At 37.8% G+C, this 24,007-nt stretch overlaps 1 protein-coding gene across 4 annotated transcripts in view; it reads right to left on the bottom strand.

Moving 5' to 3' along the window:
- Positions 1-24,007, bottom strand: part of erbb4b (erb-b2 receptor tyrosine kinase 4b) — a 196,819-nt gene that overhangs the window by 88,805 nt on the left and 84,007 nt on the right. For all 4 annotated transcript variants that reach the window (XM_086090655.1, XM_086090656.1, XM_086090657.1 and 1 more), the window contains one exon: positions 17,622-17,773. In XM_086090655.1, coding sequence (XP_085946781.1) covers positions 17,622-17,773 — 152 coding nt within the window. The remainder of the gene's footprint in view (positions 1-17,621; positions 17,774-24,007) is intronic.

Below are 24,007 nucleotides of genomic sequence, written 5' to 3'. Positions count from 1 at the left end.
TCTCAAGCACGAAAAAAATCAAAGAAAATTAAAGAGTGCTCATTAAATTTACCCTCAGGGCATACAAAGGGGGCAGCGATGCGGCCCAGTGCACAGCTTTATGGGAATAAAAACACTGCATTTGGCAAAGGGTCTACAACTTGTTTTTATTATTGTAGATGAAACATGCTTTCACAAGAACTACGCACGAAATCATACAAAACGTTAATGACTACCAAATGTTGTGGGTGAAACGAGCTCTGGTGCAAGTCTTTGGAGATTTTTCTGGATGATCATTAATATAGTTTTTTTGTGTGCGTCATAAGTCATTTAACAAACTCAGTTTTTTGTATCAGTGCTGTTACATGAAAAATATCTATCCATTATTTTTGTGTACTTCTTAACCTGGTCAGGATTATAGCACTGGAGCCTATGCAAGCTAATTTAGAGTTCAAGTTGGAAAACACCCTGGGCTGGTAAATGAGGCATTGCCACAGTTATAAATAAATGCCAGCGAAGCCACACAACCCATTAACATTTATGATGGACAAAATCATCATTTATTTCACTTTTGTTACTATAATGCTTAAATCACCAGTATGGAGAAGCTCTATAACTTAGGCACATTATTATTTCTTGATTAAGTAAAATGTGAAGAGTTCAAGTAAAATTAAAGCATTTGCATAATTACATACATTATAAGACTTGTATTTCTTGGACTAGCTAGTCACGATTGGTATTGTGAATGACAATTTGGAAAGCATTAATTAAAGGTGTCCTTGTAGAACATGCTACTGTTTAGATTGTGGGTGTCCAAACTGTTCTTCCACATACAGAAAAAAAACAACGGATGCAAGGGCCGCTTTGATTTCGGTGTGCTCGATAAATTTAAATGAAACAATTTCAGACATTTAAAATTTGCATATTATTAGAGTGCTTTTTTTTTTTTTTTTTTTTTACAGGAGTGTCGTAAATTGACCATTTTTAAAGTAGTTACTTGGGAATCATTCATACTATGATATGTTCACAATTTGTACCTTATCACAGAGCAGAAAGTGAAGAAGTTGATTTTTGAAAATAGAACAATTTATTCAAAACAGTGTTGTGAAGAGAAATGCTTAATTGTAAATAGTTCATTTGCATTTTTGCATATTTACAAAAGCATGAGAGTATACAAAACAAATGTATTAGTAGCAAATGTCATTTTTTGTATATGCCGCGGGGTGTTTAAAAATGGGTGGCGGGCCACAAAGAGCCCGCATGCCATAGTTTGGCACCACTGTTTTGGACATTATGTGTTCACAGTAGGCTACATGGGGAAAATATTGAAATTCACATGATATTAAGATATACACATATAGTCATCCTCTTAAAATAATTGCCTACGTCTTTCTTTTTTTAAACAAAAATTATTTTTTTCATGATGCAAATGGTTAAATTTTTTGTTTCCTGAAAAATCAGAAGAAGACAAAAAATGACTCAGGTGATTATTTTAAGGTGCCGATATTTTGTGTTCCTACATACTGATAACAGACTGTGATAATATTGATATTTGACAACAGCATTGCAACGCTGTATTGGAACAACAAAAATACACTTCATACTGTATATGGATATTCTGTACCACCATTAGAAGCTACTAGAATAAAACAAACCTAAAATTGGAAGAATTACGAATAGCTACATTACAGACATCAGTTTGACACATCATTGTGGGATACTGAACACTTATTCAAATTGGAACACTTTGCTAAAATGTAGCGCTGATGCAACAGCTGAGGCCTGTTCAACAATTCACATTCCCCCTGTCGGGAGGGCTGCTCAACCCTGAAAGACAACCCAGAATTCTAAGTTCATAGACTAAGAAAAGCTCAGCGACTTTGCCTGGGGAGCTGTTCTATATTCTTTCCTTTTAACATCATCTAAAAAGTAAAGGGTGTCACACAGATGTACGTGTCATGAAATCTAGCTAACTTAATGTGGGCACATCCTTAAGTAAATATTTTTTTTTTTTGTACTTTTTACCAGGTTTGACTCTTATGACTCACACAGGTGCGAGTTGGTTCTGTTCAAGTGCAGTCTTGCAGAAGGAAATATGCAGGACAGAAAGATGGCATGCTTAAGAAAAAAAAAAAGCAACACACCTGAAAGTGACTGCAGCCTCTTGCTGAGCCAATGGTCACATAAATCCACTTTGTGTGGTCACTTTCATCAAACAAAGATCAACCAAACAAAAAAAAACAGCACACCCACATTACCAAATGCAAACATATATGCACTCTGAAAAAAACGGCGCACATGCATCTCTGTTGAACCAGAATTTAGCAAATGGGCCAATTTTATTTCTGTATGTGATAGTGCTAAATTTGCAGGACCTTTGCACGGCCTTATCACTGCATCTACATTCAATTAGCGCAGTCAATTACCTGCTAAATATAACACTATATGCCTTGATTGTCCTCAATTTAAAAGTAAACCTTGATGTATGTATAATAGTGGCCTCTTGCAGAAGCCCGCATTTATACTTAACACTAACCACCGCTATTGCATATTTTAAAAGATACTGTAACAGTAAATGGTGAACTGGAATATGCAACAGCATAATGTTGACACTGTTGTAAGTCCGCCATGCACCCACCTCACCCACATGCATCCCTAGAGAGCACCAACGTCCCAGTAACAGTGAACAAAAGAGACAGCAAGAGCCAGATTCACTAGATTAAAAGGGATTTCTCCCCCTTCCTCCTCCCCAGGCCGGAGCATTTGTGAACGGAAGTGTGGCAGCGGAACAAACCCCTCACTTGAGTCACTGAGACGTGCCCAGTTTTGAAATCCAATCCTCCAATCCCCAACTTCTAAATGGGATGGAGAAGGAGGGAGGTTTGCTGGAGTCAGCAAAGCGGGGGAAGTGAAAGGATGATGAAGCAGACAGAGGGATAGAGAGCAGCACACCGCAGAATCAGTCAAATGGATCAGAGTGCGCACATATTTGAATATGTAATTAAAATCATGCCTGTTGTCAGTTTAGAAAGAGAAAGGGTCCGGAGTGTTTTGTGAATTTTTCGTTTAAAAAAAAAAAGGTTTCTATGGTGGTTTTTAGTATAATGTATGCTACTACATCATATTGACATGTTTGTTTGTTTGTTTTTTACAATGTGTTAACTAAGACAAATAACTCAACAACATTGCAGTGGATGTAACTTCTGACAAGAATAGGTGGCTTAACGCAATGATAGTTGTTACAAAAAACGGCCAGCAGATGGCAGCAGAGTATAAGAGATCAGCCAGGGCCACGTTGCAACAAGTACTTTTTGACAGTGTTTTCACCAGGAATGTGAATAATGATGAAACGTAGCTATATTCGAATGCTAATTGCTGCAAAACAGAAACAGATACAAATATACTTTTTCTCCTGATGAAAGAAGAGACTTTTTGTTTTACTTGGTTCCATGTTTTTATAGCAATAGAACACACTATTCTGTGGACCTTGCAAAATCAGTCAAAATCCAGTAAAACTGCCGGGAGCCAAGGGGGTTGCTTCAGTGAAAAAGGCTTGGAATGAATGAGTTAAGATGGAACCCAGGGGCAGCGAATATAACAAAAACAGCAGGGGCCCCAAAATTGAACCCTGTGGAACTCCATACGACAGTGGGGCACAGCGGGATTCAAAACGTTCTATAGGCCAATTAGGATCTAAAACACTAAAGAGATAAACAAAATTAAATAATAAATAAGGTAACCGAAGTATCAAAAATACCTTTCTGTATGATGTACTACTATACCGCTGCAAATGACAACCACTTTCATAACCATTTTGTTAAAATATAGCAACTCAAACAATGCCAATCAGAACATCAATTTGTTCTATTTTTAAGGCACACTTTACACCTCTTGTAATGAATGTCTTAAGATTGTAAGGATGTACATGTATATCAGTCATCATTAGTGGACAGTAGGCTGAAGTGCTTGAGACAGCAATATGCAGTGTTGCAGCTCAAGAAGTAAGAAAGCCTGAAAGCCGCAAGATCTAACTACGAGTTTAATGGCTGCGAGGGCCACATTTATCAGGACAATACCAAGCTTCTGATGATTTTTAGGAGCTGCAGTTGTCACTTTATGGATTGCAATGCCAGATAGCAAGCGCCATTAATTTTAGCCTCAATTTGTCTTGTGCATCCCACCTTGAGGAAGGAGATGAGGACTGATATTGAGATTGAACAGTGGAGAGACACCGCTTCCCATGAGGAAGACTTACAGCTCCATCAGAGCACTTGTAATGAGTGGATCCCTGTTGGGAATTCTGCAAATAGACTAATTTGTAATTGATTCAGTGCATTAATTACCACCCTGGTTATGCCTGTGTCATGGTTAATATTGTGCCAATCTGACGAGGCTAGGAGGCCCCTCTGCAGTGGGACCATTCGGGTGAAGCAGCCATTATTCAATTATGCCCCACATATCGGCAACGAGGCAAGTCTTAATCCGTGAGTAATCACTTTCCTGCACTGCCTAACTACAAGCGGACGAGGGGGAGGGTGCAGCGGGGTGGACCACAGATCCATGTAGCCCCTGGTTAGGTCTTTAATCGGGCTTGGGAATCAATTCCCAATGGTGTTTTGATTATACTGTACTACTATTAGAGAGGAGTTATGACAGAACGCAGGTTTGACAGCGTTTTGAAGTATATTTAAACAATGAGAAATCTCAGAGGACAGAAACTGTTCATATTGGAATCATATTCTTTGCACCACCTGATTTCTTAAAATATGCTAGGTTGAGCTATCTGTTTGAGAGTGGTTTTATTTTTGGGAGATAAGAGCTCTACGGCGTATGCATTCTTTGCTTTATTCGTATAGAATTTGTTTCAGCCCTAAGCAAGGACCGAAGATTTAAAAAAAAAAAAAAAAAAGACGGGGGCCTTTATCTACCAGAGTTGATTATATTTCCCCTTTTATTACCAGTGGCCTTCTACTAACATACATTTGGACCGAGCACAACAACAAAAACCGCACCAATCTCTCTGAGTGTAACGTCAATCTATCATGCTCTGCTCTGCATATTTCACGGTGGTCTTCGTGAAATGTCCCGTGGCTATGTTAAATAATCTGAAGTCCCCTATATTGAGAACATTTACCTTCTATCTGGACAGGGTAATTTCCCACGGATACATGGAACACAATCATTTACAAACTGGGGTACACCTGTCGGCAGGAGAATGTAATGCAGTTGAACACAAGACAGACGCTAGTGAAATGTTGCAATTCCATCTCAAGATTGAAGGTTTTGTTTTCATTTGCAGCACAACATCTTGGAAATCAGTCATAGATAAATTAAGTCTCAAGATGAAATGATGATTTTGGTACGAAAAGTAATGAACTTGGTTATTTGAAACTAGTTTTTAGCAATGGCCACTGTTGTTTTGCTTGTTTTTTTGTCTCATAAGAAGGATTAAATAAAAGCCACATATAACAACATGTTTTACATGTAACTTTGCGGATGGGTAGGCCCAGCAAGGGCCCATTCAAGGTTCTAATCAAAACAAAACTTGGAAACAGAGTCACAATGAAACCGTTCCTGCAGCCACAGCCGTCTAGTCACCACATAAGACAATCAACAAAATGAAACTTTATGTGACAAAGTACATTTTCCATTGGAGGATGTTAACATTCTATGTTGCATTCCTGTGAGAACACAAACTTGGGGTAACAGTTTCTTCAATATGAATTCAAGTCACACTCAAAATATTTTACTGTGCCTAAAAACATCAAATTGTTAGTCTAGTCGGACTCCTTTGTGCAGATCTTATAGCCAGATTAAACTTCTGCCCCTTCGGTCCTCTACCAAGAACTCTTGTGAGACTTTTAACTGTTGCATCAGGAGGACTATGGCAACACTTAACGGCCCTAACTGCATTATTAGCTTATAAAGTTTGATAGGTCTCCCTGCTCTATAAATTTCAGAGACAAAGGAAGAAGCAGCGGACCTGTTAAGATGAATTGTCAGTGTAGAAATGTATATACAGTATATATATTTTTTTAAATTACACATTCATAGATCAGTGTATAACGATAATGTTAAGGATGGTACAGATGATTAATGAGGACAAACACATCACGCTCTTTTAACAGTAGTAAAAAAATAAATAAACGGCGCATTCATATGCATCTGGGGTGGTGCGTAAAGAGACAAGCGTGGAATTTGTAAAAAAATAAAAATAATAATCTCAATAATTAAAACATTTATTATTTCCTTACCTCGTTACAATAATTTTAACTAATGTTCATATATACATCATAATAAAATCTTATATCAAAAACCATGTTTCCCTTAAACTACTCGGAGTTAATCACAAATTTATAATTTATTTCCAGTACTGTGTTACCACTTCGTCTTCTTTTTAAATAAAAGTAATTCAAGCAAAAGTGATAGTATTAGTGCTAGAGAAACCACAGCACAAACACTTTTACACAGGCCTACATGAAATATATAAAAATGTCCTCTTGTAGATAACTTGAAAAAAATAAAACCTACTTTGTTGTTTTTCAACAAAAAAATAATACTGTAGTTTTAATTGTATGTCGTCATATATTTTAACTGTTTTGTTTTCACGGGTATTTTAAATGTTTTTTTCTTCCAATTATTATTATTTAAAAAAAATTCAGAACCCCCTGCCCCACCCCAACTCTTTTTCATGGAAAGCACTTATTGTCAAAATGTTTTAAATATTTGTTAAGGTTTAAAAAAAAAAAAAAGGCATAGTCAAGTGTAAAGGCTGGTGTACCGAGCATTGTCGAGGTCCCAATACAACAAAAACATATAAAAACATACAGTATGGTACGGCCTCGTCCTGTGACCCCATAGGAACTCTCTAAAATTGAACAAGGTCTTGCTCTCTCTCAGCAGGGAACCAAAGAATCAGTTTTTTGACCCAATTGGCTGCCCTCACGCCTGTTCTGTCTCTCTCACAAACACACACACACACACACATACATACACCAACACACCCAATGCAATGTGCCCCATTGTGGTTCATTTGGCTGCCAAACTCCTCAGCATTTGTTAAGAATGAAAACAAACCAAATACAGCCAATCATGTATAAATAATGAAACAAAAGTGACATTTGTGAAAGACACAGAGTGTACAGAGGGATTTTAATAGTGCAGACTGAACAGAGATGCTCGTAGCAGAGATTTCTCACAGCTTACTAAAATACATTCTGTATATTAAATGACGTTAATTGACATACAATTTTCCCAGTGTTCTTGTTACCCAAATAGCGACATAAAAAAATAAATTAATTAAAAAAACATGGCTTGCTCCATCCAAGATTAAAGATAAAGACATGCTCAGGCAATCCTCAGATAGACTTAGCAATTCCACAACACAAGTTGTGGGTGTTGTCATCTTTTTTATGCTCACTGTTGAGTAGATGGAAAATTGGTGTAAAAATTATGAATATTTTAATTGTTCAAATGGACATTTCCTGTCTAAGTATGTTACAGTCAGAAGAAGCATGAGCAGTCGACCGTTCCCTTTGGTATTGTGTCCTTAGGATATGATTTATTTATGATTCTAGGCTAAATCGTTATGTTATGTGCATCCTCTGCTCTCATTTGGTATACTCAGTTTCACCACTCAAAGAGTCAAGGGTTACACATTGGTTAGGCGCACATTTTCAGTATGATTATCTAAAAAAAAAGTGTAACTTTTCCGCCGTTTAAGAGATGTATAAGTATTATATACATCAATATGTAGTTAAGTATGCTAGGGTGTATACAAATAGAGATTTTCACCTATTACACTTATTATTTTGTAGTGGAATTAACACTTTCTCACACAATTAAAAAAAAAAATAGAAAAAAAAATACAATAATCAAGTCACTGGTCTTTTAAACTTGATAACTAACTCATTCATTACCATTGACGGCTACAGATGTCAAAAATTCATTTGAACTATTTCTATTAGTTTAATTTTGTTTCCACTTTTGTTAACAAGAGTATGAAAACCTAGAATTTTTTTTGTACATTTAGAACAGATATAAAATTTGTGATTAATCGTGAGTTAACTAGTGAAGTCATGCGATTAATTACGATAAATCGCCTGAATTTTTACTAATATTTTCTTTAAAATAAATAAATAAATAATATATATATATTTTTTTAATAATCTTTTTTAAAGAAAAAAAGAAAAGATAGTTAAACATTTATTGCGTCAGGCGATTACATTTTTTAATCGTAATTAATCGCATGACTTCACTAGATTAATCACAAAGTTCTAATACAATTTTAAAAAATTCTAGGTTTTCATACTCTTAACAAAAATGGGGGGGGAGAATCATAATTAATCACATGATAATTTTATATCTGTTATTAATGTACAATAAAAAATATATAGGTTTTCATAAAAAATGAAATTAAATGAAAAATTGTTAAATAGAAATAGTTCACATGATTTTTTTATGTCTATAGCTGTCAATGGCAGTGAATGAGCTAACATGAATTTAGTTTGCATCCATTCTAGGTAACAGCTACGATTGTGCCTGGAAATAAGTTCTTAATCTCAAAATTGTATTCAAAGTCTTCCTTCATAATCATAATCTTTATCTTTTCTGTATCTGAAATGCTTCACCAACAGACAAAGAGCTATCATGAGCATAATTTCGTATAATCAGCTCCAACCAATGTTTTTGGAGGAGGACTCGCTAGTAGGAACGACACTATAAAAGCTTCTCACATCTTCTGTTCGAATACAAAGCGTTTTGTCTTCTTTTATGGTTAATGTCGAGATGACACAATGCTTTATTTGTTAGACAGATACAATGACTTCTATTTTTGCAGAGGTCTTGCCTTGGCTTTCGTTTTATTTCAATTACATCTCCTTTGTCCCGCAGGCCTGCTTGAAACATATATCCAGGAAAATTAAGAGTTAGAGTTAAAGAAAATAGAAAAGTGGATGGGCATTATTGGTCAGCAATAACATTTGCAATTTCTTTTACCACAGTGCTGCAATATGTCACACACGCTCTAATCATTAAGAGGCTTAATCTAACATGACAATGTCCAATGATGGGCAACAAAGAGTCAAAAGGGGAATACTTCCCTTATTTTTGATACTATTTTATAATCTAAATTAATTTGGCTTTCACAGGTCAGCATTTCTGACCACAGCTGCTTCTGACACAACCCTTAACCCCCCCCCCCCCCCCCCCCCACCAGCTATTAATTCCCAAAAGCCATGGGTGAGATTGGTTGAAGGCTAATCAACATTTAGCTCCTCTGAGTGTGTTATTATGCAGAAATTGATGGATGGTACAATTACACCCTGTGTCACTTAGCTAAATGGCTATGTAATCCTAATGAGTTTTTATCCAAACACGGAGTATTTAGTAAAGAAAGGAGAAAGTGCTATGTGGGGTGTAAAGAAGAAAGAACAAATTATTAATTGCGAGGTGGTTGGGGAATCGTTGATGTTATAATGCTGTGGAAATTAGCTAAAATCACAGGTGCATTGCGCAACATTTTATTGTATTTGTTCATTATTACTTTTCGTAACAACCCTTGCAGATGGACAGAATGGGAATGACCAACACAAAGCAGACAGAGTGAAGATTGAAGAAATTTGCCCAGGATGACAGTAGGTCAGGGGTGGCCAAGTCCGGCCCTTAAGAGCCACTATCCAGCCTGTTTTCCGTGTTTCTCTCCACTAACACACCTGATTCATGATCATGATCGTTATCAGGCTTCTGCAAAGCTTGCTGATGAGCTGATCATTAGAATCAGCTGCGCTGAAGGAGGGAGACATGGAAAACAGGCTGGATAGTGGCTCTCGAGGACCCAACTTGGCCACCCCTGCAGTAAGAAGACAATTTTCAAACCAGGCCCAAGGGTAATGCACAAAGACCTGAACCCACACACATTGAATCTCCAAAGCTTAATGAGTATATGTGTCTGTCTGTTTTCTTTTATTTGTGTAATATGTCAAAGTCATTGTATTCCAGCATTACACCAAACAATCTTTGCAAGGGAAATCCCTAATCTTTATTACAGTAGGTGTTGCTGGTTGGCACATCACTCACAATGTGCCCGCCAGCCTGCAAAATGAAACATTTAGAAAGTTTTGAAAGGCATCAGAGAATCAGGGCCAGTTCCTCTTTTCAATGGATCTCCATTCAGTCTGCAGCGATAAGTTCTATCGCATTCGGCTTTGTGTGAGAATGTGACTTGCTTCTAATGTAGCACTTACTTCAAGACACCTCATATATCGGGCTTGACGCAATAAATAACTGCTTCCCGAATACGAACGCAGACATCGCTATGTTTAAGCATTAGGCTGGAATTCTATTTGAAAGCTCAAGTCACCTGTTATGGGCGGACAAACTTAAAAGCGGGCAAGAAAAATCAATTCAATACAAAAAAAACGAACCACAAATTACATCATATGGCAAAGTAGTTACAGTAATTTGCTTTCAATAAGGGAAAGGCAACTGTGTGTGTGTGGGGGGGGGGGGGGGGGGGGGTGCCTCACAGGACCACTCACATCTAAAGCATATTTATGACAAAACTGATATTTAAAATACTGACAAAATGCGTTTTTATTACATTTTATTTTTGATAATACATTTTACAATGCATGTCCACTAACCTAACCCAACAGCGTGTTTAAATAAAACAACAAAATAACCCCACACTGTACTGTACTATGGCTTCTAATTTTGTACATTTATTCAGAAAAAAAAAATCCCTCAAAAATGGAATACTATTGATGTACTATGTTCTGCATATCATTCCGAATTTGCAAATAAAAATGAAAATACAGGGAGTTGGCGATGTAACCCAAATTTTGACTTAAGTCGGATTTCCCCGTTAAAGTCAATATTTACATCAAAATACTTTGTACAGTAATTTTAAAAAACATAATTGCGCGACCCGGAAGCGCCGGAGGCTATAAACACGGAAATGTGACGCGCCTGATAGCGAGCTGACCTGCTGATGGATGTCCGTTGCAGGAGGTAACAAAAACACAACTTAGAAATTACTTAAAAATGGCGTGATTACGTGGGAAATCAACGAAAAAGAAGGTGCTACGGACGAGGCACGGGCGGAAACAACGTAGGTCGCGTACAACGTAACTAGAGGACTCCTTATAAAAAAAAAAATGTAATACTAGGCATACTCACGTTGTACCAGGACATCTTAAAACCAATGTAAGAGTAATTAAGGTGTCTGCCATCTAGTGGTGAATGGTGATATTACCATTTCAAACTACAGTTGATACCTAGGTATGTCTGCCATCTAGTGGTGAATGGTGATATTACAATTTAAAACTCCAGTCGATGCCTGCATATTTGCAGTTCAGCACGGACATACTCTTATATTCATGCATTAGGTTTTCTTTTTTTCCATTTTTTTCATATTTGTGATTTTTTCCCCACAGTTGTAACAGATTTGTTTTTATTTTCATTTGAGGCATGAAACATTTGCCCTCTGTCAAGTACCCAAACTAGTTCCTGGTTAAACGTCGCCTTCAGTCTGTCTCACCTTTTTCCTTGTGATTTCTCAGTGGTCTCGCCTCCCACACCACACTGTCCTCCTTCGTGTCAAATTAAAGTGATGGAAATGAACTTGAGGGGACGCTAATTGCGGTTGTCAATCCAATCTGGGTCAGGGCTGAAAGACAGAGGCTCTCTTGCACTTCATCAGTCTTCATTAATATTGAACGAGTTTGGTGAGTAGCAGGGGGCCAACGTAATCTGCACTCATCTAACAGTGCATCAAAAATTAGGAAGATGGGGAGGGCACCAGTGGTGCCTGGGGGACAAATATGCCAGTCAAGAAGTATGAAGGAAGCTGTCAGAGGATGTGAATTGAGTGCAAGAACAAATGCTGCTTCCCTCGCTGCAGGAACCTGAATTTTAAAAGTACTTGAGGATGACATTCACTTCACAAAACGTGATTTCAATAATTAAAATACAAAGAAGTCAGGAATTCAATTCAATTATCTGGAACTAAAAACTTGAAAATAAAATAAGCACTTTCTCACCAACCTCAATAAGTAATAAATAATTGACTGCATATATTTCTTGCTTTGGGACCCCAGGAGGATAGAATCAAATCGCAATTTTAAGGCCTTTTCACACTGCACTTAGCACAGTGCAGTTTCATTATGCATGTGCCTACAGCGTCGCCACGACCATGTCAAGTCGGCTGGGAAACGTTCAATTCAGGCGCAGCGCTGGTGTGACGACCGGCGGCGCATTCAAAAGGAGATGTGGTGGCAGAGTGATTTCAGAGTGACAATATTTACACCAACATTATGGTGGCGTTGTAGCCTACAGTAAAAGACATTATTGTGCCAGTGTCCCAATCTCTGGGACACAACCTAAACTACTATAATGTGGTAAAGAAGGCCCAGAGAGCTTCACCACATATACCAGATTTGTTTAATGTGGTAAAAAGTGTGCTTGTTGCATTTTTAACAATGTTAGCTGAAAATATAATGAAGTACAGACAATGTTTTTCTGTTGCAACTACTTTTTACATCCACACCAGTGGAAAAAGGCACAAAACGACTATCTGTTTTGTAGCTTAGCAACATTTTTTTCCCATTAGTTTTACCTCAAATCACACTGTGTGCTTCTGTTCATCGGCGTACTGGAGTGGTTCCATCGGCAACACTATGATAGCTGGATCAAGGGAAGGGTCAAGTTCGCATAATTGCCACTAAGTGCCATATAAAAAAAGAATACAATGAAAGTGGGGCCTATTTTTTTTGACTATTTCACTGATTCATCCCAGTGAAGGAAGAAACACATTTCCAGCATCCAGTAGTATTACAATTTGTATTTGTTGTGTTTATTTATGACTCTACAATTTAAAAAATAATTTGACCGGTTCACTCTTTGCACACATTACTTATAATGCATTATGCCATCTAGGGGTGCGAGTATGTATACATTTCAAAATTCAAAATACATGCACACTCTGACCACCTGATCATTTATATACTATAAACTAAATGAGTGAAAATACCTCCCAGTGTAAAGTTTATGCAACCGCATTGGAAAAAACTGGTTAATACATGAGTATGTAGAAGGTCTTTAACTTATATTTTTAATGGTAAAATGTTACTTAGAAATAAAGAGAAAGAAAGAAAAACAACTCCAAATGATGTTTTAGTGGTTGAATGAATGTTAGAGAAGTCGAGTGATCCGGCTCAAATTTGGAACTAAAATGGTGAAAACAGTTGTAGGCCTAGTTGCCTAATTCTCTAATCAAAGTGCAGTAAATTGTCAAGAGCTCACTCAAATTGAAAGAGTCTGCAATAAAGCAGCTCATGATGTTCGGCAGCCTCTTGATTATTCTAATACGATTGTCTAATAAGTTGGTTTAGTGGTGTACATTATTTTATACAGTTGCAATGATACCCAGGATTATTAAAATTTAACAGAACAAAAGCAAGAATAAGGAAGGAGAATGGAATGAGGTCAGAATGTATTCTTGCCCAAATGATGAACAATATATGACCTGATTCTTATTTATTTTTAACAAAAAATAATCACAACTGCAGAACAGTGGAAACTATTTTGCCGTAAGTATCATTGTCGCTCATCATTGCATTAATACACCAAGAAAAATTACATGTTTACTAATGTTTGCAAGGGATGACGAATAATCTAATCTAACTGTGGCTCCCTCCTGAGACCAACAAGGGCACGGAGAAGGAAACATGAATATTTCATAGTCCCCAGATCTGCTTTGGAGCACATGCAGAAAGTGACAAGTGGGAAAAGAGACACCCAAGTGTGTGTTTACCGCATTTGGTGTTCTGTTCATCAAACAGTGAAAAATAGTCATGACAAATTTAAATGTCACAATAGAAAATGCTAAACTGTGCGGTACAAACCAAATGCAGATGAGCATGTGATCATAATATGGTACACTGTATCTAATTAACGACATGTGAAAATATGCACTTGATAATATCTAACGGTTAAAACTCACAATTGTGGATATTTAACTGCATCTACTGAAAGCAGGCTGCAAGCCTCAATGCTGCAATGTTGTTATTAATCAAAGCGTGAGCGCTGATTCATCTGTTGTGGAGGTAGTTTGGAAGATGGACTCTGTTTACTGGTAAAAGCTGTTTGGGGGGTAGTGGGAGGCAGCCATCCATCTTTGGTATATCTTCAAAAAAAAAAAAAAATGGAGCCCAGGCATCAGTTTCAATCACCTTCAAGACACAACGACTATGCATACCGCTTCACATTAGCTACTTCTCCTCTACCTCAAGGTAAGGTCTCATCCTCCCTGGGGAGCCATGTTATTACTTTTTGTGAAATAATAATAATAACATTTCCTAAAGATACACTGAACCCTGCCCTCCCGCTCCCTCGCTGCCTGGCACCCTATCTTCTTAATTAGCATGTTCAATTAACCCATGTTAATTGCCCACAATGAATAGGTGCGGAAACCTTGTAAAGTAGTGCCAGAGGGAGTCATTTTGTAAATGTACGCTACGTAGTTTGAAAAGTAAGTAGGTGTGAAGTGGATTGAGTTCTTATAACCTCAGCAAATACAGTACGACATCTCAGGTGGAACACAATCTTTGTTCATGTCTCCCATAGGAAGTAGTTGAAATCTCAGTACACTGAATGGCCATTCAATGTGGGGGATACGATCCAGACCTACCCCCGCTAAAGGTCAAAATCCACAATATGGAGAAACGAAGGATGTACCAATGAAAAAATAAAAATAAATTAAAAACACAAATCTATGATTTGTGGCTGAGAGTCGGGATGTAACGGCAATATCACAATATTGCATTACTGAAATTGCCACGATATTGTCGACATGTCACTATATTAAAAGTAGCACATCTGTTAAAAAGGTGAGGTTGTATTCCATTTGTACACATTCGGCACCCTCTGGTGGTTAGTTTATTAGTGCGGTTTAATTTTAATTAGCTATGTTTTGGCCACCTACATTTAAGACCCATGTTAATGGCCGGAACTGCACGAATTGATATTGACAAATTTTGGAGTGCCTCAATAGTTTTATTATTATTATTATTATATTTTTTAGTGATTATAGGTTGTTATATACATTTAGATTGTTTTTTTTTTACTATTTGAACTATATGTGTAATTATGACCTCAGCTAATTAACATTGCATAGACGAAACATTTACATGCAACTGCTAATTTATTTTATGTGGACTTTTTTTTTCTTCTACAGAAACCACACACACATACACAACCAAATTTACCAGTCCAAAGAAAAAAACTGATCTGATCATTGCTCACTTGGACAAAACTATGTTATAACAGACATAAATAATTTTTGCAAATATTTTTCAACATCGCCGTCAAAAAAATATTACTTTTCGAACACAGCACTAATTTACGTAGACCATGTAGTTTTATCTGACCTGCTTTTATTGTATCAACCGTCGCAGATTCTATAGTCCTCTGGCAGTGGCCCAAAACTCTGCATTTAGGCTGAATTTAACTACTATGGTCCTCACCTAGCAATAGCCTGCCAGAGGGCATCCGGTCCGCAGAGACTATTGATATTTTTAAGAGGAGGCTCAAGACACTTTTTTAAACGTTTTTTTTTAGCAAATTTTTGCCTTTTATCCTGTTTTCATTTAACTTTTAACTGTTTTTATGATTGATGTCTTAGTTTTTAGCTCCAGTGTTTTCTGGGTGCCTTTCCTCACATGGTTTTTCTGTGCCCCGCCAGTTTTTTTTTTTTTGGGTTTTGTTTAATGTATTAAAGCTGCTATATAAATCAAATGTGATTGATTGGTTGACCTGGTGGTGTTGGGAGTGCAACCGTAAGTATCATTGTCAAGTGAGGCTAGATTCAAATAGGAGCAAGCAGCTTGGCAATCGCAATACTGTAGTTGTAGGCACTTCTTCTGTCTATATATTTGCCTTATTCACCTTTTTGAAGAAGCTCTTGAAACATGTTTGTTTATTTTGTGGGCTTACTTTTTTACTGCATTGCATGCCCAAGATGAGCACCCCGGCGGTTGCACCTGATTTATCAAAATAAAACTTCTTTCAGACTGCGATGATCAATGAAATCGTTTTTGTTCAGTCGCTCCGCGCGGGCTGAGGCCCGGTACCGATCCGTGGCGTAGTGGTTCACGATCCCTGATCTAAATCACTGATGCTGATTATAACCGCAGGGGTCTAATAGTTACACTTAATCAACCATTATGCACTTAATTTCACAGTTGCATTTTGCATCACAGGATGTGTTCAGTCAATATTGCCTTTGATAACATGAATGACTGTTTTGTTTACCAGTCAACCTTTTGTGTGCTAACGTTCAATCACAACTGAACTGTATGTTAAGATGCAAAATATGACAACGCATCTTACCACGGTAGGGGACTAACCTATGGACTTGCCTTTGAATGCCGTAACCAAGGGAGCGCTGCACTCCCCCAGATACACGAGAATCGATTGAAGCGGGACAATGCTAAACATGGTCTGGGAGAATGTTGTTGAAAGGTTCCGGGTTAAAAGGTTAACATGAGCAGCTGATGCCCCCCCCCCTCCAAAAAAAAACACATTACATTTTTCTTCTTGCAAATGTCAACACAATGACATCTGCCGCGTCCTCCACACCTCTCATCTCCACACTATTATCGCTCCTGTCCTGAAGGGCTCAGGGCTGACATCAGCCGTCGCCACGCTTGCATGTGTGTCCATCAAAACAAAGTGGTTCATTGAAGTGGGAGGTGATACAGCATCAAAGCACATCAAGTATAGCTGTGAGGCAGGGTTTAAGTTACTGTGACCAGAATACTGCCACTTGAGTCCTGATTGTTGTGAATTTAAAAAAATATATGTGTGAATCAATTTAAATTGAAGATTGTATCTGCTTGACATTTGGTTATATTTTGATTACATTGGGAGAATGTTTTCTGCTAACCAGGGGCGGTTTCAATGATTTGAGATTTAAGAGCACTCTGTCCCCAATCAGGATGTCAAGCATAAAATGCACGTAAATTTAAAAATTAATAATGGGGAAAAGCTATTTTTAATCAATCAAACTATTACAGTTGTTTTAGTAATTGTGTAGTAAGCCTAAAATAATATTACATTAGATTTGTATGATGTTGCATCATGTTTTGGTAGACCTAATGTTGTGGCCTGTGAATATAGCCGTGAGTTTGTTGTAGTAGGCGGAAGTGTCTATGTCACTTTTTTTTTTTTTTCACCCCACCCTCAACTTAAAACCACCAAGATTGGCTTAAAACGTAATAAGAGTGCGGCCATCATCTTTTATAATGAATAGCAAAGACTGTATTATGGGAACATTAAAAACATGCACAAATGTGACTAGATGATAATAATAGACACTAGCAAATTAATGTGCTGTATTATACACGGGTACAAAGACAGAAAAAAATAACTTTTTAAGATTGAATTTGGGGGGGGGGGTGTATCATACACGGGATTTTACAGTATGTCTTGATTCGAAGCAAAATAGCAATCACTGTAACTAACTACCATATCCAATTGAAGTCATTTGAAGACAAGAATGCCCAAAGTATGACCAGTTATGGCATACAGACATAAGCATACTTCATCATGATGTCAATCAATCTTTTTTTTCCAGTCCTTACTCTGAGGAAAGTGAGGTCCCGGCTGCGATCGATGCTTGTGATTTCGAGGTTGCCCATTACGACTTCACAACTCTCGTAGTACTTCCGCAGGGTGCGATATTGCTGCTCCAGGTCCGACAGTGTACTCAGCTTGTTTTCTGTGCCGGCACATACTGGGGAAACAAAGAGTGACAAAACAGTGTCGTTTGAGTTATATCAGAGGCTGTATCGTCATGTAAGTCACTATGGAGTTTTTTTTCTTTTTTTGATTGGTTGATGCCGGATTATCTATTTGTCTGCCACAAACTAGTTGAGATTGAATGGAAGGCACCACAGTTGGTATTTTTGCCTCAATTAATCAACAATCACGCCCACACAATCAACATAACACGACTCTACGACTAATAATTGGAATCTCCTATATGCCAGATGATGTTCAGCATTCAGGCCTTTTCAATGAAGATTAAGCGTAGTGTAGATTATTGCTTCTCTCAGCATTTGGACAGCAATTTGTTATGACAATCCATAAAGACAAATAGAATTGCTTCTGAGTAGCTCCAAATCTATGCGGAACTCTTCCAATGTGACCTGGGTAATATCCATACGAGGCACTAGTGATTAGCTTGGTTGCACATAGCATAATGTGCTGCTCAGGGATGATATATGGTAGATCTGGGTGTTTTCAATAACAGTTGAAGGAAGGTGGGGGTTGGGGGCCATAAAGTGAGGATAGGTATAATAAACTGTTATTGCACCCTTGGGGCAGGCTACTGAGATCAGAGAAGAAGGATATCATGTGATGTCTGCTTGAATCAACTTTTTTTTTATGAAGTTTTTTTTTCTCTTCAAGTATACTTTCTGTAAGCCTGCTCGTCTTTGAACGTGATTAAAAAGACAGGAAGCAAAAAAAAAGAACATACAATATATTCAATTTCTAATGAAATGACTAATGCTGAGATGCGCAGTTCCTGACTGCCAACTGAACCACAACAAAACCATCTGGGTTATACGAAGCATGTTTTCAGAAAGTGTGAACTGTCACAGGTTTACTTCAAGGATCCTTCTTGTGATATGTCATTGCATATGTCTATGTGTGTAGGCCTGCTGTAAATAAAAGACCTCAGCATGTATTTCCCCCTCGCACTGCATGATTTAATCCATTTGTCTCCATCTCTATAGCTCTGGAAGTTTGCATAGAACAGCCTGTGGTCGTTGTAACCTGCCCATCAAAAAAGGAGTCTATAAAAGTCTTGTGCTAAGGGACTTGGAAAAACAGATGGACCGCCATATTATTCAAAACCTTTGTCACTCTCGTGGAGGAAAACACATTATCTGTTTGAGTGCCGTGCGCAAAAATATTCATGCGCTGCAAAGAATATATGTTTGCTTCTCGAATTCGCTGCTTAAACGAATGTGTATTTTGCGTGCCAAGCTCTAATATATACACTTATCAGCGTTCTTTAGTTTCATGTTTTGGCTTTGGCGTTTGCATTTTTGGGTGAAATATTTTCTTTCCCACACTTGCATTAGTTTACTGATAGATAACGGCACTTTATCACACTGAGTCACTTTTTGGTAATTCATTTTTGGTACTCTCGTGTTGAGTGTGTGTGTTTTTGTTGCTCATACACATTATAATTGCTCTTTGATTTTGTTTTGTTTTCCGGACTATTTGTCTTGAGTCTGATCAATTGTATCTCAGGGCACCAGTGTGTGTATGGACAGAGGGAGAATTAGAGGTAGAGAGAGAGAGAAAGAGAGAGAGAGAGAGAGAGAGAGAGAGAGGGGGAGAGAGATTGAATTTGTTTTCAGGGATTTTTTTTTATCAGATATGTGATGGATTACGGAAATAAATCATAATTCAACTATAATGACAAAATTATGGTCTTATACGGAAATGCATGTATGCATTAATGTATTTGGCTTGGGATTAAATTGAAATTATTCTCTTTTGCTCTCTGTAGGACATAAATACAGACTACCATGAAAACGAACATTTTCCTCGACATGTGACGTGATTCCACAGCTAATGCTAACAACTCTGAGACATGGTCGGACGAAAAGATGAATGGCTGAGAGTGTATTTTGTAATCAAGCCATTTTTTTTGTTTCCAAAGTTAGGCTCATACACGTCTTGACTGGCTGTGCTATCAGCTCCAACCCAAATCATTTGATTGGGTTCAAACACAATAACCCCACCAACAAAGCGCTGTGCCATTAATTAATAATCGCTAAGCTTGCGAACTTCCAAGGTTTAAATGCTTCTGCTTTAGAAAGACAGATAACGGTCAGCACCGAAAGCAACAGTTACATTGAATTGCAAAGGCCATTTTGGCAGGTAAACACATTTAATATTTTAACCAAGAGGAGTGGGAATGGAATTTCTAAGGTCAGAGCAGTCCTTAGTCTAATAACCCAGATGAGCTTGTGTGAGTAAGTGTGAGTTACAAGGCACTAATACTGATGCTAATCATGGCCTACATTACAGTCCATCTGCTGAGCACTTTAAAATTCATCGGAAACAATAACAAGCTGAGAGGCTGTCATAACTATAACACTCTGGCTTCCGGTCACCAACCGGCAATGTTGTCACTGCCTCCATATGGTTCGCCATTAATTCACATTTATGCTTGATGGGTCATATAACCTCCCCCAGGGGAAATGTGCCACTGAAGAGAAATCTGCAGAGGCACCCTTTGTTTGAAGAGCTTTCACAGTATTGCACATATTGTGTTGGAAGTGAAGTCAGACTTGTGAAGTTTGTGGCCTGTGTCAAAGATGCAGCAAAATAGCTGCCCAACCATAAATGCGGCAAACTTGAGCAAAACCTGAAATACCACAACAGAGATTCTAAGGCAAGCCCTGTCGTCTAACGTCAGCGAAACCCAATATTTTTGTCCAAATTATATATGATGGCAGCATATTTTCGCATAGGTGTAATAACCGCAGGATCTAATAAAAAGTCAACAGAACAACAAGCTATAATGTCATGAAGGCTACAAGTCCAACTCTTCCGGACCTCCACTGGGATACGTCGTACAGCAGGTGTGAGTTTGCATGCGTGTGTGTGTATGTCTGGCAAGCCTGATACATTTGTGCTTGTTGAATTGCCTTGAGCTATTTTGTTTCCAGAAAACCTGCAGATGAACTTGATTGGTTTTCAGTCGGGATACACACTTGTAGTAAATAACACTAAGCTCTAAATTTGTGTGAACAACGATTTGATCCAGGGCATGCGTAATAATCCAAAAGTGTCAGAAACTCTCGGAAATCCCATCAACTCTGTTTCCTCTTTAATATTATTCCTAATTAGACTTGTTGGATTATTCAAAAGTGTCAAAAATAATACCGGAAATACCAATCTCGTTTTTAACTCCACTAACACAATTTCAATTACAATTGAGTTATTGACATCTCATAAATCATATCATCAATAATGTTCCTGGGTCGCTTTTGATGTTAGAAAGAAATAAAAACAATCCCAAAACATTGTTTCTATCTCATTAATTCCACCACTAACAATTGCAATGTGAATGTAGTGATATAAGTCTCAGGTTACCATGTCTAAAATGTTCTAGGGTCAATATGACCTGGGACATGTCGAATGAACCACAAGTCTCACAAATAAAATGCAAAATCCCCCCCAAAACATTGCTTCCATCTAACAATAAAAATAAAAGATTAATGATTAGCCTCAAGCCAATAATGTTCTGTATAAGTCAAAAGGAATGATTCTCTTCTGCAAAGGAATTTAGTAGGATTTTATATGCTTGCATATTTCTGTTTGTATTTGTTCACCTTTAATGCATTTAAATGTATATAGCTCAGCTAAAACACCGTAAACCCTTTAAAGTTATGGCACACCACAATGCAACCCAAATTGTTTAAATTCTAATTGCTGTTAAATCGGGTCAATTTGACCCGCAACATAACGTAAGGGTTAAAATAAAAGAGACCTTGGTCTCTGGCTTTTAATTTTCTGGTTAAATAAAGGTTTTGATTGATCGTTCGATCGTCAAGAGAGCAGATGTGTAATATAAAGTATAAATTGTCTCTGCAACAATTACAAACTTGTTTCTATTCTTAACTTTTTCCTTCCATTCCTCATATCGCCCTCATTTCAGTGCTTCCGATACAGTATAAATCACCATCATGTCACCGGTTATAATATCTACAACGGCTGAACCTATAAATTGCTGCTATTAAAAAGACCTAATAAGAGAGTGTAAGGTACTCCATGGCTTGCTAATATGTGGGCTATCTATCTCCATAAGCACTGCCCGAGGGGAGGGGCTAAAAGGCTTTGATAGCATTAAAAAAAGCACATATAAGAACGTATATGAGCTTTTCCATGCAGCTTTAAGCCTTATTAACATTCATACACACAGTCAGATTCACTGCACGGACTATCTCTTATACGACCATCCATGGAGCATTTCTGCTGGGCCGGTTGTGTTTAATGCACAATGCTGAAAGGCTCCTCAAGGGTACTTGTCAAGGGTCTGTGCGTGTTACTCATACACACAACATACCAAGCCTTTTTCCGTCCAGTCTGGGGATTGGAGCGACTGACCCGCCCCAGCCCCGTCTAAACCTGTTTCTCTTGCCTCTGGGCTTGAGCCACTGTTTCCCCTTGTTTTTGTTTTCCATTGCATTGAGAAGACATTCTATCAATTAAGCCAGAAGGCCAGATATCCTTTATGCCTCCAGCCTGCACCGGTTTCCAGCCCCCCAGGTGTAGACTTAGCCATGAATCTTAATCTGATACCCAAACTGTTTCCATCAATTATGTTGGCTGCTACCGCTAACTTTTACCCTGGCTCCCATTTTTCCCCATTAAACAAGTCCTTTTCCCCTCTTCGCCGCGACACAATTGCCTCGCTCGCTTACACAATAAATTATTTCTCAGCAGGCCTCTGGCCCTGCTGCTTATTACACTAGGAATGGATGCATGAGGGTTTTTTTTCCGCCATGCTTTTACTGATGCGTATGATCAATATAAAATAATACAAAATAATACAATCAGCAAATCAAATAAATATACTTTTTTTTAATTGCACTGCAATATATACAGCATCATTATATCACACAGCTGTAATGTCATTCATACCCAAGTAGTTTATGCATACTGCAGACATGAGTAAAAACACAACTCAGCGACAGATGTAATTTAAAGCGGAATAGCATAATGTGTTATTATGCAAATAAAATATGTCTGTCAGTCATTTTAGCAGCCTGCCAGATTGTGACATAATTTGCCACACACGAGAATGATTGTTACGTTCTGAAGCCGCGCATGAAGGTGTCTGCATGATAAGACCATTTATTCCATTAACCCACTGGAACACTCTGACAAGCAGTCAGGTTAAATGTTTATGTGTAAGACATCAAGATGACAGGAGAACACAGCTGGAGGCAATTGATTGTCCCGCCATGTCATTCTTATCACTTTTGTCTAAACATTGTATAATGAGATTTACAAAACATTGACATTGTCTTTTTGTATTGGAAATTGGATTTCACAGAAAGAGTCATTGGAATTACTTAAGAAAGCCGAACAAAGGTTCAGCTTTGTTTGAAATGAAATGCATGGAAGGTCCTTAAAGCAAATTCCCTGGACATTTTGCATGAACAAATTAGCCAGGTAATTGAAGTAGTTTCAACTTTCTCACTTTGTAAAGTTCCAATTTACATGCAAAGTTTGCAATTAGATCCTCGACCAAACTATGTTCATCTCTACTACATAAGATTGTAATGAAGAAAACATTACGCAAACAGCCACTTGAGGGAAACTGTTCACTTGCTTCGGGGAGAGAAACAAAAAAATCAATGTTCAATGGAGGGACAATGATCGGGTGAATTTTGTTTACCTACAGTAGACATTTCATTCCAACATCATTCTAACTCCAGTTTGCAGCAGTAGTCGTCATAAGTCTTTTTGTTTTTTCCTGCATATAAAATGTGGCGAAAGCACCTTCAACTAATTGTGTGCTGTGTCCGGCTCTTTATTTGAGCAGCACTAAGTTGAATGTAATTTTTAACCAACTGTGACATTACACTATATAGGTATCATGAACACTTGGAAGCCACTAGTAAAATCAAATTCTGCTGACTAAATATTCTTCCCGAATGCCAATTTTTCAGAATTTTTTTTTCAACTTTGAATGTTTTTTTGCTTGTCACTCACGAAGTTAGGACGCTGACTCCCATCGCTCAAATAAACTCTATATTTGTAGAGCACTTTAAAACAACCACCGCTGCTTTCTTAAGATGGAACCCAGGGGCAGCAGAGACAATGAAAACAGCTGAGGCCCGAGAATTGAACCCTGCAAAACACCATATGTTCCGTTATACATGTCAATTCATATTTCACATATTCATCCAACCACTTCTGTTTGTTGCTTACA

This window comes from Leptonotus elevatus, chromosome 12, assembly GCF_054856555.1.
Source record: "Leptonotus elevatus isolate MCC_2025b chromosome 12, RoL_Lele_1.0, whole genome shotgun sequence".
In the NCBI taxonomy this organism is placed as follows: Eukaryota; Metazoa; Chordata; class Actinopteri; order Syngnathiformes; family Syngnathidae; genus Leptonotus; species Leptonotus elevatus.
This window is presented reverse-complemented; position numbering and strand designations above follow the sequence as displayed.